Source organism: Chrysochloris asiatica, unplaced genomic scaffold, assembly GCF_000296735.1.
Source record: "Chrysochloris asiatica unplaced genomic scaffold, ChrAsi1.0 scaffold00156, whole genome shotgun sequence".
NCBI classification, from domain to species: domain Eukaryota; kingdom Metazoa; phylum Chordata; class Mammalia; order Afrosoricida; family Chrysochloridae; genus Chrysochloris; species Chrysochloris asiatica.
The window spans coordinates 6,739,315-6,757,828 of record NW_006408674.1 but is presented as its reverse complement, the minus strand read 5'-3'; the positions used below and the strand labels follow the sequence as shown (position 1 = coordinate 6,757,828).

The window sequence follows — 18,514 nt, the reverse complement described above, 5'->3', positions numbered from 1 at the left end:
GACTTCTTCCCTAACACACACTTTAATACTGCAAACCTCCCTTTAAACACCCCCTCCCCACCATTTTCCAGGTCCTGGACCCCTGTTGATCTGCAGACCTGGAGCTCCCCCAAAGAACATGTAAACAAATCTGGGGAAAACAGAGTTTCTGTAAGTTTTCTTTATGTCAGTGAAAACTCTTCTTGGGCTAAGAAAAGAATACTTTGGAAGGGCTGCCTTCATGCCAACTTCACGCAAGGCTTTCCCTCTTGTTCATCCTTTTGTGGAAAACTCTGAAGTCAAATCAAGTCCTTTGAGAGTGTTTTGCCCCAAATGGTACTGAGCAAAGCTAGGGGCATTTCTTTGGACTGCCTTATTCCTGAATTATAATGGATGGATGCATATCCAACCGTATTTGGTTTGCCATCTTGTTACTGGAGATGACTTGGAGATGAGGCCAGGCTTTTGTGTAGGTTGGGATTCTGGCTGTGTCTGTTTCGACTACGGACAGATGAAAACATGGTGTTGCAGCCTGGGACTTTGCATCTGTGGAGCTGGCGGAGGTGTACAGTTTTGTAGTGGGCCCGGAAGGTCCCTTTGTTACTGTATGTCTTTTGGCAGAGGTGACACGTTATGGGCAACCCAGAAGGCAAGCTGGCTAGACTCTGGTCCGCTTTCTCCATCAGGACACAGATGGGGTAGCCATCTTCCCCGGGGACCAGGCTTGGCCCTTCACAGTTCCCATCGCTGTCCTCCATAAGCATGCTGCCTTCCTCGCTCACCCCGTCCGAGTCCCACGAGGCATGACTGCTGCTCTCGGACTTCATGCTTGAGGTAGTGCTCAGATCCAGAACGGTGCCCTCACTTGGGGGGCCAGAGCTGTAGCTCTCCAAGCCAGCACTGTGGACTTGGGTTATTGGGTACACCAGACTGCCCATCCGACTTGTCCCCTTGAAGATGACAGATGTCTGGGAGGCTTGCTGTGTGAAAGCCACATCCGGGTAAGGCCCCTTAGCCACATCTTTCAGAAGGTAAGCTGGGTGGAAATGGTCTTCACTGCTCTCCAATGCTTCTTGGGTCAAAACTTTTTGGTGGAGGTTTAGGTTGGAACTGTGTCTAAAATTAGAGTGAAAAGATGGTCAGCAATGGGTTGGCCTGCGGCTTTACAAAGAGTCATAATTCTGAGTGGAGCTACTAGGCAGATGCCAAGGAGAATGCTCCTGGCACAGGAGACGTGATGGTAAGGGGTTTAGGCCCCAGTGGGATGTAATGGGTGTTGAGTGGACACCAACCCGCTGCTGTTCACCCCTTGTCAGAAGTTCGTCTCCAGGGCACTCAATAGGCTGCACACTCACCTGCATGTGCAGATCTCCTTAACTTCTGCCATCTCATTGTACCTCCTCTATAGGTGAGAATGGCTTAGACGATTTCAACAAAGCCAATTCAACTGGGACACTGGAATCATGAGATCCCAGAAGAAAATGGGTCATAATCTACATGGAACTCAGCCAAAGACTTCCTTCCTGTTAAGGAAACTTGGGAGTCCACGAGTGGTGCAAACTAGAAGGTTGGAGGTTTGCGTCTACCCAGAGGCCCCTTGGGAGAAGGCCTTGTGACCTACTTCTGAAAAACCAGCCACTGAAAACTCTCTGGAGACCGGTGTACTCTGCCTGATACACATGGGTGGCCATGAGTGGAATCGACACTGGTAACTGGTTAACTGGTTAGGAAATATTATCTTCTGGAGTTGAACAGTCCAATTCACCAGCCACTTATATGTGGCTACTGAGCACTTGAGCATGGCTAGTGTCATACACAGAAATGACAGTATTTTAGATATACTAAATTAAATACATTCTTTCAATTTATTTCATGGTTTCTTTTCATTTTTTAAAAGTGGTTACTTCTTATTGGGTTCCCCCAGAACCAATTCCAACTTACAGGAACAGTACTGGTCAGACTAGAAATGCTCGGTAGAGTTTCCAAAGGTGTATGTCCTTACAGAAGCAGTTCATCAGTCCCCTTTTCCCTCTCAGGGCTACTGGTGGTTTTGAACTGCCAACCTTTTGGTTAGCAACTGTGTGCTTTAACCACTGTGCCACCAGGGCTCCTTATATGGTTACTAGAAAATCTGTAGTTATGTATGTGATCTGCGTCCCATTTCGACTGGTCTGGAGCATCTGTCTGCAAGTACATCGCCCCAGGAGGGCTACAGCTGTGGGTGATCATCTGGTTGGCTAGAAGGTGTGTGTGTGTGTGTGCGTGTGCACACACACATGCACGCACCCACACACGTACAAAGTTCGGTTCATATTTGCAACGTTTCACTCTATACCAGACAGGAGTTTTGCAAATGCAGCACGGTGCACATACCACCAATCTTTTACCCAGTGATTACTTCTGAAGGTAAGAGAGTGAGTATCCATTACGGCCCAGGCCTTTTCTGCATACGCTATCATTTGGATATAACTTGTCAATCAGTGGCCTTACTCGGATATTCTCTGGCTAACTTCTGACAGGCAAAATCAGCCGGCACCAATTTAAAGGTGATTGTTGTTGTCAAGTGCTGTCGAGTCAGTTCTGACTCACAGCGACCCGGTAGAGGCTGGTGGGTTTGAACCATCAACCTTGAGGCTAGCGGTCTAGTGCCTAAGAAAATGATATACATCTCCTCAAGTACAGAATGGAATACATGCCAAGGTCAAACTTGGAAAAGCACCTTCATCCAGAGTTCACAGTTGAATTTTCTTCTGAATCTCCAACGATGCGTGCCTGTTCTTTGGATTTACTTATGCGAGGGGGTTTCAAAAAGTCTGTGAAACAAATCCGTTATCTTTTAATTCCGCTAACTTTTTGAAGCCCCCTCTTATTTTAACAAAGACAATGTATGAAATGTATGTGCCTGCCACCCTTTCTCACTCTCCCCATGTCACTCTTTTTCTGGCCCTGGTCAGAAGGATTCTCCCAGATCACCCACTATGCAAGCAGCTCTTGTCAGCGGCAACACTGCCCTGTGATTATGTCAGCGTTTGGGGCTGAAGGGGGCGGTGTGCGTCCGCAGGAAACCAGACACTAGATTGTCATACAGATTCCAGTACATGTAAGTGGTTTAAAAAAAAAAAAAAAAAAAAAAGCCAGACAAACACATTTACTGGAATCATTTACAGAGAGGTTTCTGCTGTCCCAAGAGTCCCATGAACACCAAGAGCTAACTTGTGGCCTTGGAGGCTTAGACACGTTTCCTGAGGCATTGTGTCCCCTAAGACTGGTGACTGTCAGAACTGTAAAAGTCATCTGGACCACGTGCCAAGCTTTCTGCTTCCGGGACTTTGCTAACACTATGCCCAAAGGACTGTCTCTTTTTCCTCTCTAACTCTACCCTTCTCTACAAATGGTCTCCCCTGGCTTCTCACTGTCTAAATCAATACAGACCAGAGGTTCTCAGTGTGCTCTCCATACCCCTAGTCATCCTGAGACCCCTTCAGGGGTACCCCTCAAAGTCAATCCTATTTTCATAGTGACACCCACTGCCATTGAGTTGAGTCTGACTTATGGGACCTGACATGGCAGAGGCGAACCTGTTCCCTAGGGTGTCTGAGACCTAACACAGAAGCTGGCAGTCTCACCGTCTTCCTCAGAGTTGCTGATGGATTTGAACCGCTGACCATGCAATTAGCAGCCCAACAGTGTAACTCACTATGCAAACAGGGATCCTGAGGCACAGCGATTGTTGCTGTTGTTAGGAGTCATAGCTACCCTGTATATAGTTTCCAAGGAGCGGCTGGTGGGTTTGAACTGCCGACCTTGCAGCTAGCAGTCCAGTGCTGATCCTTCAGCGCCACACCAGGACGCCTGTCATAGCACTACAAAGACGTTGGCTTGTTCACGCTCATCCTTTCATGAGCCTCTCATTGAACAGCCGAGTTTCCAGGCAGCGGTGTGCCATGTGCTACTACAACAGACAGAAGGCAGTAACAGACCAGAAACTGCAGCTCCCTTCGGCTAAGCCGGGCATGAAAGACATTTGCAAAAAATGTAAAACAAAGCCACTCTTCTCACTAAAATTCTTATCTTGGAAAATGTGGCTACTGGAAAAACAAACAAACATGGTATTTATGTTAACATGTAATAGGTTTGTTACTGCTTTTAAGGGATATGAGAAATAAACATTAAGGTTTTTTTCCATTTTAATTTCTAATATGGTAAACTGTGATACAAGGGGGCTTCAAAAAGTTTGTGAAAAAATCAAATCAAATGATAATGGAAAAATTCCATTAACTTTTTGAAGCCCCCTTGTATCAAAGTCCCAGGGAGACAAAAGTTCTAGAAGGGCCTCAGGTTCTAAGAGTTTGGGAAGGAGTCTCGAGACCAAAACATTCCAGAACGCTGGTTTAGATACCCCCTTCCCTCACGTCTTGCAAAGTCTGGCAGGATGTGCTCCTGTTTGTCCCCATCCTAACACTCAGCACACACAGCTGTGATGGCGTGCTGACTGTTCTGTGGCCCGCTCCCTACACACTGAAGGCCTTCATGTATAGGGACACAGAAAGTCCTTAACACGTATTTGCTGACTGGATAAGGTGTCCCAGTACCCTCCTGCTGGACCTCAGGAGCTGCTCTGGGGGTCAATCACCCTTCTACCATGCAGTGTCCATCTCTGTCTCACAGAGTCTGCCCACAAAGCCCTATCTAATATGGGACCACCTTTCCCATCGATTCTAGGTAGAATACATTCTGAGTTCTAGATGGCTGGGATCAGGAGCTTTAGTTTAGAAAGTCAGATGCTTTTTCTGTAACAGATATCTAACAAAACATCCAAAACGAGCTTGTAATCAGTTACTGTTGCTGTTAAGTGCCACTGAATTGGTTCTAACTCATAATGAGCCTGCACACAGTTTCCAAGAAGTGACTGGTGGGTTTGAATCACTGACTTTATGGTTAGCAGTCCAGTGCTGATCCTACAGTGCCACACCAGGACTTGAAATCAGTATGCTTGCTAATTTAGTAGATATTGTAGGCTAAAACAATATCATAAATACTGAGAATAATCTCACTGATAAGATTGTGTCTTCATGAAAACCAAACCCAATACTTCTGTTGTTAAGTGCCATCGAGTCGGTTCCGACCCATAGCGACCCCATGTAGCTAGTGGATTTGAAGTGCTGACCTTGTGGCTAGTAGTCCAGTGCTTACCCTACAGTGCCATACCAACACTCCAGTGACCCTATTTGTTGTTGTTAAGTATGGTCCAGTTGGTTCTGACTCACAGCAACACTGTATAGGGTTTCCAAGGCTTTGAATCTCTGTGGAAGCAGAAAAGTTTCATCTTTCTCCAGAAGCTGGTGGGTTCGAGCTGCAGACCCTGTAGTCCAAAGCTTATCATATGGAGCTACCACATTCCCAGTGATTGATTCTATGTTGTTGTTGTTGTTAAGTGCTGTTGAGTCTATTCCGACCCATAGCGACCCTATACAGTTTTAAGGGGCAGCTGGTGAGCTTGAACCACCGATCTTGCAGTTCAAACGACTTTGCAGTCTGATGCATTAGGCCACAGCGCCACACCAGGACTCCATATTGTTGTTGTTGTGATGTGCCATGGAGTCGGTTCCGACTCACAGTGACCCTGTAACAGGGTTTCCGAGGATGTAAATCTTTATAGGAGCAGAAAGCCTCATCTTTCTCCCGCGGAACAGCTGGTAGTTTCGAACTGCTGACTGTGAGGTTCGCAGCCCGATTCATAACCACTATGCTACCAGAGTTCCTTAGAACTCTATGTAGGACACAGTAAAATGGCCCACAGAGTTTCCAAGGCTGTAACTTTTACAGAAGCAGATTACCGGGAATGGTGGGTTCATCACACTTCCATTAACATCCAAGCACTAAGCCAGCGTGCTATCAGGGTTTTCCTGTCTTATTCACAATGGCTCATTCAGAACAACACTCCTTCCTCTTAGAATGATGACCATGAAGGGTGGACTGGTTCAGGAATCAGGGTAGCCGGGGGGTTTTAACTAGTATCACCTGTGCTCTAGCCAGTTCCCTAGAAACAAAACATGTGTTCCTGTATTTTCTCTTCTTCTTAATATGTTAGGCATTGCAATTTGGATGAAGCAAGTGGTATTGTCTAGGATCTTGGTGCCGCACAGTAGGATAAGCAATGGCTGCTAACCGCAAGGTCGGTGGTTCAAACCCACCAGCCGCTCCTAGAACACGCTACACAAGGTTGTTAAGAGTTGGAACTAACTCACAGCACTTAACAACAGGAGTAGTGTTGTTGAAGTGCTTCAACTTGGAGCAACTGCAGCACTTAACATTCTATGACCCATTTAGGGTGTTTCCAATTCCATTTCATCAGACAGCTTTCTGTCCTTAAGCCTTGCGGGGGGTGGATAGGGGGTAGGGGGTAGGTTCCTCTTGGGCATGCTGGCTCTTTCCTGAGCAGTTGGGGAGGTGGGTGACCTGAAGAGTACCTAACTTACTGGAGTTCATTAGGAAAAGCCCATACCACCTGGTAGCCTGGCACTGCCCCCTGGAGTCTTGAGATCTGCTCTATCTTTGGGCACATTGTACACAGTTTAGCTGCCTGTCATGAGAACCCCACCCCAACACACTACTCCCCTTCACACATCACAGACTCTGAAGTAACTTGCCAAGTGCCTCTATCCTGTCCTATGTTAATATCCTGAAAATCTTCAGTTAAGAAGTTAGTCTTCTTCCCACATACACAGTGTTAACTAGAAATCCGAGCAAATGTTCCATGGATGAGCATCTATTACAAAATGGAAACTGGACACATCTTGGGAGGTTACAGGGATATTTAAAACGCTTCCTCCTTTCTCCTCTTCAAATTACTATTTATTTTTTACCTAAACTACTAATGTGAGAACGAGTTTATGATTCCGTATCCCAAGCCTTTTGGGGCCAGATGTTTCTGAATACAGAACTTCTCAGACTTCAGATAAACAGAATGGTACATATACTGTAATGTTGTTGTTAAGTGCCATCGAGTCGGTTCCGGCTTGTCGTGACCCTTTACTATACAGGGTTTCCAAGGAACAACTGGTGAATTTGAATGGCTGACCTTGCAGTTCAAACATTTTATGCTAAAATCCCTGTCATCAACCCATTAATGTTGCTGGAGTCCTGAGGAGGTGCTGTTGGATCAGCACTGGACTGCTAACTGCAAAGCCGGTGGTTCAAACCCACCGGCTGCTCCTCGGAAACCCTATACAGGGTCGCTGTGTGTGAGAACAACTCAACAGCACTTTAACAACAAAGAACATATTTAAAAATTCACATCAAGGACGAGTGATAAAAAGGGTGACACTTGCTTACTAACATCATCTCAGGCCAGGTACTATGGATTTTGAAATTAGAAATTCAGGAATGTGGGCCTGTAGAACTATAATCCGCGAACGGTGGTTCCTAGACCAGCAGCAATCAGCAGTATCACCTGGGAACGTGTTTGACTACAAACTCGAGCCCACTTCCCTGACTAGCTGAAGCAGGAACCCTGGGGCTGGGGCCCAACAGCCCTGCAGGTGATTCTGATGGTGAAGACCCACTACTTCACGATGAGCGGCTGCCAACAGCCATCTTACCTGTCTCTGCTCCTGCGGGAAGGGAAGGCGGCACTGCAGCCCTCCACCGTGCACAGGTGTGCTTCTTTGTGGTGCATATTCTTGTGGTGCATTTTCGCACTGCAAGCGTTTTTGAAGGTCTTCTTACAGATGTCACATTGGAAGCGGCTTTCTTTCTTTGGCCTCGCCGGTGTGTGCTGGCCCGCATGATCCGTTTCTTTAGAATCTTCGAAACAAGGAAATGCCATTCCCCTGTTGGACAGTGCACTGAAGAGACCCCCGGCGAGCAGGTGCTGCTGCAGTTTGATGTAGTCAGGAAAGGGACCGAGGGGCTCCATCCCGGGGGGGAAATGGTGTTCACAGCCACTGTCCTCAACCTCCCTCGGCACCAAGCTCAACACTGCCTTCCGTTCAGGCTCCTTCTCTGAGTGGTGCATGGCTTGCTCGGGGGTTCGGAAGATGGTTCCCCGGGACTCTATCACTGACTTGAAATGGTGGGGTCCCTCTCCTTCGGGAAGAGGCTTCCCCAAGTATCCTGACAGTGGGCGCTGCTCCTCGTGTGCTTGGTCTGATCGAGGGCTGCAGGCCTCGGGCTCACCCTCACTGACCACCTGCAGGGGCATGTCTTCATCTGAGCTGAGGGCATGCCTCTTCTCGGTGGCGATCTCTACAACTTCCTTCTCGATTTTGATAGGCATACTGGACTTGCGGGATTTCTTCTTAGGAAGGGCCTCGAAGGGCATTTCGTTTGAAACCAGCTGTTCTGGAATCGAAGAGGACAACAGTGGAAGAGAAGGCAGCATCCCAGGTGTGTTGGCCAGCTCAGCTGGAGTGGCCGGGCTGCGGTAGAAAGGAAGGACCGGCTGGACCGTCTTGAGGTTGGGAAACAGCACACCGTTGTGCCCGAGGCTCGAGGAGAAGGTCAGCTGGCCTTTGGGGTCCTCCCCGGAGCCAGGGTAGCCAGGGAGAGGCCTGCAGTCTGGGGAAGTCCCGGAGAAACCTGGGCGTTTGTAGGTCTCCGCGCTGGCCAGGTTCAGGCTGTGGCGCAGATCCTTGTCCCTGTTGTTTCTGTTCATTGGCATGTGCAGCCGCGGGTTGGGGTTGGCGCTGTGGCGGTTGCGGCTCCTCAGGGAGCTAAACACCATGTTGCAGCCCTCAATGGTGCACTTGTGCTTGATCTTCAGGTGCACGGCATTGTAGTGGATCTTGAGGGTGCCTTTGTCGTAGAAGGTCTTCTCACAGGCAGTGCAGAACACCCGGCCCTTCTTTGTGCCCAGGCTGTTCCTCTCCGGCTTCAATTTGGCCTCAGGGGACAACTGAGTCCTTTCGAGCTTAGTGACGATGTTGTATGAGCTGGAGTCACTTAAGTGGGCACTGTCCTCCTTTTGAGTATCACTCTCTGGGCAGTTTAAACATGGCTCTTTTTCAACGTGAAATGGTGTGGAATTGGAAGTCAAGAAGCTGCTGTCGGGTAAAGAGTCGTGGATTTGCTGCTTGGGGTCCTGACTTGGGTCCTGACCCTGCTCCAGCATAAACTGTTCGGGCAGTGAGCCTATCAAGACAGGGGGCACAGGGTTGAAGAACTGGAAAGGCAGCATGAATGCCATGTTGTTGATGAGGCTCTCGAAGGGGTGGGTACTACTGGGGCTTCCTTTGTCCACAGGAGTGGAGAGGCCGGGGCTCCTGTGGCTACAGCTCTCAATGAAAGTCCTGATGTCCACACTGGCCGTAGAAGGTGGCATGCTGGTGGTCTGCTCTTCCTTCTCCTGAATTGCCATGAGCTCCACTATGGACTTGGTCTCTCCAAAGCGGAGGAACTGCTGCAAGGTGGCCACTTCCTCCTCGCTGGTCATGATGCTCCAGTGGTCCAAAACCTTCCCCGATGCATCCTAAACACAAATGCAAACCAGGATTAAACAGTATACTCAATTTACGATTTCAGACCCGTTTCTCTAAAAAGGACTCTGACTAACTTACAGGACACCTTTGGACCCATGAGAAAAGGATGCCCTGTCTGGATGAGCATATGGCTTGAGGAGTCCAAACCCCTCCTGCCCCCCACATTCCATTTGACCAGAAACTCTGTACACAGACATAGCAAACTGCACAGATGTTAAGGGGTGGCCATACATCTGGTCCAAAAGAGAGAAATAAAAATGATATTACTTAGCTCAAGTCTGGGAAATTGGGTGTTTATTTTCTACATTGTTGTTGTTGGGTGACACTGAGTCATTAGACCCCAGAGGACAGGGTAGAACTCTCCCACAGGGCTTTTCAAGGCTGTAATCCTTACAAAAGCAGAATGCCACATCTTTATCCTTCCGAACAACTGGTGGTTTTGAACTGCCAACCTTTTGGTTAGCAGTTGAGTGCTTAACTGCTGCACCACCAGGGCTCCTATGTCATACATTCAGTACGATAATTTCCCCACAAAAATTAAAATGCATAATTCGAGTGACAGCAACTTCTTAATCTAAAGAACATAAAACTGAGCAATCAGGTCTAGATACAGCTCCAGTATTCATTGGCTGCAAGTTTAATAATCTTCCCAAGTGACTAGCAGCAGAAAACAAACGAGCTGATATTGATCCATTGCCCAGGTTCACAAAGCAGAGCTGTAATTACACTGGAGTGCTGGAGATCTTTCAAACTCTAGCCAGGTCTAACTTTTCCTAAAATGACAATAAATATTTTATCACAGAACATGTACTTGATGGCCTACTGAGATTCTTCACTGTGCATGTAAGAGTTACAAAGATGAGGAGAAATGCAACATCATAAATTTTTCATGTAATCGAGGTTGAAGGTAATTGATTCCATATTTTTAATCCTAACACTAAAAAGCAAGATTATCAGGATCATTAAATATTGATCCATGTCATAATGTAAGATGATAATGCTGCTCTACATAAAAGGTGGTTTCTAGCCTGCTGGGGGCCTTGCACTCATGTTTGGTGCAAACATGTTTACAGGGAAAGATTCCGTCTGGGTTTTAGAGTAGAAAGAAGTGGGTCTGCCACATACTAGCTGAGGGACTTCCTGCAAGATGTCAAGCACTGGGCCTCTGGCTTTTCAACCTGAAAATGGGAGTAACATGCATGTGACCTCATTAGACTATTTTGAGGATTAGGGGTGATACGCATGGAGTCCAGGAAAGGGTCTCTGCTAATCAATCTTTGCTATTAGCATTCAGTTTAATGTTATGAGGAACCCCGTGGGATTAGAGTTGGGCTGCTAACTTCAAGGTCAGCAGTTTGAACCCACCAGCCTCTGGGTAGGAGAAATATGAGGTAGACTACTTCTGCACAGATTGACAATCTTGGAAACCTTAGGGGGGGACTTCTACACTGTCCTATAGGGTCGCTATGAATCAGAATCAACTCAATGGCAGTTGGTTTGGTATTGGGTTAATGGTATGTCCTATCTGATGGAGGATGAAGTCTGTGTTCGTCTTGGAAATACATTTATTCCCCCATGTCATTAAAATTGTTACCAGAGTTAGTGGACATTTTCTAGTGCTAGGACAAGAAAAAAACGTCGTAGCTGTTTCATGTGCTAGAAGAATGATCTAATTCCTATCAGGAAACACGCCCTTGGCTTAAGGGAACACCTTGATAGTCTGTGGATATGAAACATGAGGCCTACCCCATCGCATGGGCTAGAAAGAAAGGCAAAATTACTCTGCAAGATATAGAGAGAAGGAACCAAGGGCCTGCAACAATGGAGAGGGCTCATGAAGAGAGAAGATAAGCAGGAGCGTGAATACACAGGAGGATCACAAGCAGACGGAGCTTGTGATGGAAAACCAGCAGTGGGAGGGAAGAGGGCTTTTAAAAACTAGGTGTGGAAGGTGTCTGCTGTGTGGTTTGTAATGTAAGTTTCTGTTTTCACCCTCAAACCCTCAATAAAATCTGAGTGCCTGGAGTCACTAGGTACCAGTAAACAGTTGCTGATGCAGCTCCCATGAGTGTCAGAGAAACTGCACTTCACAGGGTTTTCAATGACTACTATTTTTCCTAAAGCAGATGTAATTCTTCTACCCAGCTGACCCGGAATAGCGTTTCCGAGGAGTGGCTGCTGAGTTTGAGCCACTGACCTTGCAGTTCAAACCAACCTCACGGTCCAATGTTTTTATCCTACAGTGCCACACACACTAGGACTCCCCAATGAGCATTAAAGCATGTTAATAACTGTGGGCATCATTCAGGAACTCTGTGTCCACAGAATAGTTTGGGGATAACAGCAGACTTGGAGGTAGCACCCAGGATGGAACACATGGTTTACTGTGGAAGAGCTGGCTTTGTGAAACCCAAATCAGAGGACACACAAAGCTCCCATCATCTGGAGCATCACAGAAATCTTGGCAAAAACAGTGGACTCCCTCCAAAAGATGAAATAGTATTCAAGTTATTAGAAACAATAGGCAAGGGCAGATGGCCACACCTGGTTGTTGCGCTGGTAGGCAAAGTGTTACGTAAGTTACGTGGACAGGGGTTTCAGAAGGCATTCGAGGAGAATGGGCCTTGTACCTGTAGCACATAGCCACGAATGTAATCCTGAAGGGTCCAATCCAAGGCGTGGAGGATCTGGAGGACCTCATCTTGCTTCAGCACACTGAAGAGCCGGTCCAGGAGGATTTTCAGGCGAACAGGGATGGCTTGGGTCCCATACAGCATGAGACTGCTAATATCAAACACCACATTGGACTGGACAATCTCCACCTGACTTGTTGGATACACAGGGGGGATCCTCAGTTTACTTAGAGCTGAAAAGTCAAATGGAGGAAATGTCATTTTGAAGGTTACACTTTAAGGAGACACACTGAATAAAATGCAGATTATAGGTAACTTTCATGGAGCTCTGGTAGCATAATGCATTACGAGGTGGGCTGCTAACCACAAGGTCAGCAGTTCGAGTCTACCAACCACTCTGCAGGAGACAGAAGCTCCTGTAAAGATGTGCAGCCTCAGAAATCCTATACAGGGTCGGTGGCACACAACCACCACAACTAACTTTTAGTCATTTCTCTCGCCTAATAGAAAAAATGCAAATGTGCATTCAATTAACAACCTTAATAGCAACCAGGCTCCAGGAATCACAGAAGCTGCTCCAATAACGTGACCTGAACTAAGGGTTTCATTTGCCTGGCAATGTGGTAGCTCTAAGCAGTGGGGCCGCTGCAAACAGGGAGGGAGTAAAACACAGGTGGATAATTAGGATGATGGCTCATCAGGAAGATAGGAGGCTCGAGGTGGAGAACCTGGGTTAGGATCTGGGTTTGAGCCCGAATCGGCTGTTTTCCACTTGTCGGATTTGGCAAATGAAACCACTGAAACCTGTGCTTGCCAATACCACAGTCACAAGCCCCATGTGACTATTTAATTTAGACGTCGATGAATTCAAATGAGAAATTCAGTTCTCAGTCACACCGGTCACATTTCCAGTACTCAGGAGCCACATGTGACTAGTGCAGAGTTGTCAGATTCAGAAAAAAACAAAAAACAATACGGGATGCCCAGTTAAATTACAGATGAGTAATGAATCAATGGGATATACTTATACTAAAAATTGTCATTAGGACACACTTTGTAATAAAAGTTGATCTGAAATTGAAATTGAACAGCGTGTTTTGTAGTTTTGCTGGCAACGCTTGGCAAGTAGAACAACAGTGCTGAAGTACCAGTTTCTGCATCTTAAGGAGGGGGTTAATAACGTATCACATACCACACGTAGATTACACATACAAAGAGACAACACATGTAGAGGCAACACATGTATAGATAACACATGTAGTGATAGCATGTAGAGATGAAAACACATGTAGATTAAGAACATATGTAGAGAAAACACATGTAAAGATGGTAATGAGTAAAGAGATATCACATGTAGAGATAACACATGTAGAGATAAAGAAAACACATGTAGATTAAGAACACATGTAGAGAGAACACATGTAAAGACAGTAATGAGTACAGAGATAACACATGTAGAAATAAACACATGTAAAGAGATAACGTAGAAATAACACACATGACAAGACATGTAGAGAGAACACACGTAGAGATAACATGTGTAAAGATAACACATATAAAGCTTGTAATGCATTCCCTGGAATACAGTGGTCATTTATATATGTTAGCTGTTTGCTATTTGGTATCAAATTAGATACCAAATTCTTCTATATTTAATTGGGTCCTAAATAACGGTGTTCTCGTGTGGTACTACAGGACAAGCACTGGAACACAGATTGAATTGAACCACAAGGTGGCAGTTCAAACCCCCAAGCTGTTCCTTGGAACCCTATATAGGGTCACTATGAGTCATAATCGATTCAATGACACTTAACAACAACAACAAATAATTAGAGTGTTTAGAGAGAACCTAACCTACCCATTGACAGCGAGTTGGTTCCAACCCACAGTGACCAAACATAGGGTTTCTAGGGTTATACATCTTTATGGAGCTCTGGTAGCATAGTGGTTATGAATCGGGCTGCGAACCTCAAGGTCAGCAGTTCGAAACTACCAGCTGTTCCGTGGGAGAAAGATGAGGCTTTCTGTTCCCGTAAAGATTTACAGCCTCAGAAACCCTGTACAGGGTCGCTATGAGTTGGAACCGACTCTGCGGCACATAACCACCACCACCACCAAATCTTTGTGGGAGCAGACAGCCTAGTCTTTCTCCTGAGGTAGATTCAAACCACTGATCCCACAGTTAGCAGCCCACGGCATACCCACTACGTCACCAGGGCTCCTTTAGAGGGAACAGTACAAGTCAAAAGACAAAAAAAAAAAAAAAAAAAGTTACCATGGGCCACCCATCCATGTCTGCATTGCTCACACTGCCGGTGGTTTATTTTTCCTGGTTTGAAACTTGGGCAATTGCAGTTCAGAGTACAGCCTATAGCCTACAAAAGAGAACACAGTTAGTGCATAGCTCATAAGCAATACATAGAACACGCATTGATTGCATTAATAAAACAAAACGTATTCCTCCACTCAGCAATATCCATTGAGCGATGCACGTCCACTTTGTGCCAGGCCCAGAAGGGTTTATGTTGCCCTGGGAAGACGAGCCTGCCCAACACCTGGAGACCATGAATACATACAGAGATACTCGACATGTGAGAGTGTGCTGAAACATTAGAACTTTCTATTGTGAAAGAAAAGATGATAGGTTGGAAGGAAACATTCTGCTCCAATAGTAAGAGGGCAGAAATGGTGAACAGTCAGATTTGCACCAAATCTTTTAGTTGGCCAAAGCAGCAATCCTCAAAAGTTTAGAGAGGCCATGTTGGAACAAGTGAAAGGGAGAACTCTGTGACCCACATAATGCAGAAGAGGCTGAAAACACAACCGGATGTAAGGATATGTAATGACTGACTGGAGCTCTGGTAGCGTAGTGGTTACGAATCGGGCTGTGAACCACAAGGTCAGCAGTTCGAAACTACAAGCTGCTCTGTGGGAGAAAGATGAGGGTGTCTGCTCCCGTAAACATTTACAGCCTCGGAAACCCTGTTCAGGGTCGCTATGGGTTGGAACTGACTCGATGGCACATAACAACAACAAATGACTGACTGTGTAGTCCTGGTGTGGCGTTCAGGATAAGCACTGAACCAAATGGTCAGTTTGAACTGCAAGGTCAGCAGTTCAAGCCCATCAGCCACTCCTTGGAAATCCTATACAGGGTCGCTGTAAGTCAGAATAGGCTCAACGGCACTTAACAATAATAACAATGAGTGACTTGGAGCATGGTTGCTGCATAGGATAAACACTAGACTGTGAACCACAAAGTTGACAGTTGGAGCCCACCAGCCACTCCACAGTAAAGCCTGAGAAACCCTACAAGGTCATGTGAGTCAGTAACAACTAACTAGGAGTGCTGGTGATGCTATAGAATAAGAACTGTATTTCTAACCACAAGATCAATGGTTTGAACCCACTAGCCACTCCACAGGAGAAAGAGAAGACTTTCTACTCCTGTAAAGATTACCAGCCACAGAAACCCAACACAGGGTTAGTTGGAATCAACTCAATGGCACACAACGATGACTGACTAGGAGTCTTTGTTCTTGTTAAGTGCCGTCGAGTTAGTTCCGACCCACAGCGACCTTTTATAGGGTTTCCAAGGAGCTGCTGTTGAGATCAAATCACACTGACCTTGGAGTTCAAACTGACTTTGTAGTCCAGTGCATTAACCCACAGTATCACACCAGGACTCCAAAACTGTTGAGTCAGTTCCAACCCATAGCGACCCTGTATACAGTTTCCGAGGAACAGCTGGTGAGCTTGAACTGTTGACCTTGTAGTTCAAACCAACTTTGCAGTCCAGCACATTAAAGGCTGAGTGCAGGTGGTATACCATTAATGCACTCAACTGCTAACTAATAGGTTGGAGGTTTGGTACCGCTAAAGAAAAGCCTGGTGATTTACATCTTAGAGATCATAAACCCACTCACTGAATTCAAGTCCATCTCAACTCTTAGCAATCCTATAGGACAGTGCTCCATAAGGTTTCTGAGACTGTAATCTTTGCGAGAGCAGACAGCCTCATCTTTCTCTGGTGGGTTTGAACTGCTGAGCTTGTGGTTAGCAGCTCAACACTTAACCCATTGCACCATGAGGACTCCTTTGAAAAATCAGAGCCCCTGAAAACGCTCTGCAGCAGTTCTGCTGTAACACACACAGTCAACATGGACACACAGCTTGTGGCTGAGTCTGACTGCACTCAGTGGATTGTGGGAGTGTGAGATGAGACAGATGCCCCCCATGCATCTTACAGTGCTAAGACTGCTACAGAAATCTGTCTGAAACAGAAAACAGAGATGTATGTGTGTAAAAAATCCCTGGTGTTAAGATAGCTTCACATAGATTTTTCCGATGGCTTTCTTAACTAGAGGTCTAAGGAATGGCGTCTACTATTCAAGAGAGCTCTGCTGGTAAGATGCCTGGGAAGAACGCTGGGTGGAATCTCAGATTCAACAGGGTCTGGAAACTGGTGAGGACGTGTGTTCCGAGGTAGGGGTGGGAAAGCCCTACAATTATGGGTTTAATCCGTTGTCTGCCAATCAAGGGATTATGTGGCCTTGTGTGGGGAACAGGAAAAGGGGAGAAACTGACTGAGAATTTGAGAAAATTGCTTTAAGGAGTACGTAACCTAGCTTGACTTAGAAATCTATTGCTGGTTCGACTGTAAAAATGGTGCAGCTACTTTTGGAAAACAGCTTGGCAGCTCTTCAAAAAGTTAATCACATAGTAATACCATAGGACCAGTCAATTCCACTCTCAGGTCCATACACCCAGGAGAGCTGAAATCTATGTATCCACCTGTATTCACAGCAGTATTATTCATGGTTGCTAAGAAGTGGGAATGACCCAGAGGTCCATCCACTGGTAAGCGAATGAACAAAATGCTGTCTGCCCATACAACGGAGTACTATTTGGTAATATAAGAGGAATGAAGTCTTGATATATATGGATGGACCTTGAAGATATAATTTATCTAAGTGAGCAAGCCTAGCAAAGAAGACCACATCTTATCTGATTCCATCTTCATAAACTAACCAGAGTAGCAAATCCATACAGCCCCCAGACAGATTAGACTTTGTCAGAGGTAGGAAGGAGGAGGGTTTGCTCATGGGTGGTAGTGTTGAGGATGTTCCTTTTTAGCTTGTTTTAATTTTTTTATCTAAACAAATTTATTGAGATATAACTCATATACCAAGTAATCTATTGATTTTAAAGTTCAATGATTGTTAGTATATTCACAGAGCAGTGTAATCATTACCACAATCTAATTTTAGAACACTCCATCACCCCCAAAGAAACCCCGTGTGGGTACAAGTGTATGGTGGGCACCATGTTTTTATTGCTCGTGGGGATAGTCCTAGTGAAATGCTGTTATCACAGGGTAACTCATACTTGAAACATATTATCAGGAGGAACCAGTCCGTAGAGAAGAATATCATGCTTGGTGAAGTGGTGGGTCAGTGCTAAAGAGGACGAGCCCCCCAATGAGACGGACTGGCATAGTGGCAGGAGCACTGGACTAAAGCCTAACAACATTTGTGAGGATGGATCAGGATCAGGTAGTTTTTGTTAGCCGACTCGATGGCACCCAACAACAATGGTAACTCTGTGTTTAAGGTCTTGAGGACTGGCACACTATTCCATTTTACACTCCCGTGTATGACTGAGGGCTCCCGTGTCGCCATATCCTTGCCAACACTTGTTATTGTCTACCTTTTTTATCATAACTATCATAGTGGTAAGCTCATTGTGGTTTTGCGTTGCATTTTCCTGATGGATACTAATACTCAGTATTTGTTTATTTCCTTTAAACACATGAGTATTCAAATCCTGTACCCATTTAAAAATTAGGGTGTCTTTTTAGTTTTTAAATATACCCAAAGTCCTTTGCTGGACTTCTGGTGTGGTGGTACTACAGGATCAGTACTAGACTACAGACCACAAGGTCAACAGTTCAAACCTACCGCTGTTCCTTGGAAGCCCTGTCCATATAGGGTCGCTATGAGTCGGACCTGACTCGACAGCATTTTTCAACAAGTCCCTAACTAGATTTAAGATGTGCAATTACTTTCTCCCATTCTGTTTATATTTTCACATTTTTTACGGTAGTCCCCAAAGCCCGAAAGTTTTCCATTTTAGCCAGGATTTCCTTTAGAAATGAGGGAAGTATTTTAAAATTAGATTGTGGTGATGGGTACACAACTCTGAATAGATTAAAAGCTACTCAGTTTTCACTTTGTAAGGGCAAAATGTCCGGATATAGGCATGTGGCTGCTAACAAGAAGGTTGGCAGTGGTGATTTGCTTCCTAAAAGATTATAACCAAGAGAGCCCCATGGGGCAGCAGTACTCTGTCATACGGGGCTGCTCTCTGCTACAAATGACTCAACAACTGCACCTCACAACACTGCTTAAACACATATGAATA

At 45.7% G+C, this 18,514-nt stretch overlaps 1 protein-coding gene across 1 annotated transcript in view; it reads right to left on the bottom strand.

Annotated features, from left to right (window-relative positions):
- Positions 1 to 410: 410 nt before the first annotated feature.
- Positions 411 to 18,514, bottom strand: part of BNC1 (basonuclin 1) — a 33,713-nt gene continuing 15,609 nt past the window's right edge. Inside the window, exons 2-5 of the mRNA XM_006870926.1 lie at positions 14,367 to 14,466; positions 12,089 to 12,324; positions 7,581 to 9,448; positions 411 to 1,095 (exon numbers count right to left, since the gene is read on the bottom strand). Of these exons, the coding sequence (XP_006870988.1) occupies positions 411 to 1,095; positions 7,581 to 9,448; positions 12,089 to 12,324; positions 14,367 to 14,466 (2,889 nt within the window). The remainder of the gene's footprint in view (positions 1,096 to 7,580; positions 9,449 to 12,088; positions 12,325 to 14,366; positions 14,467 to 18,514) is intronic.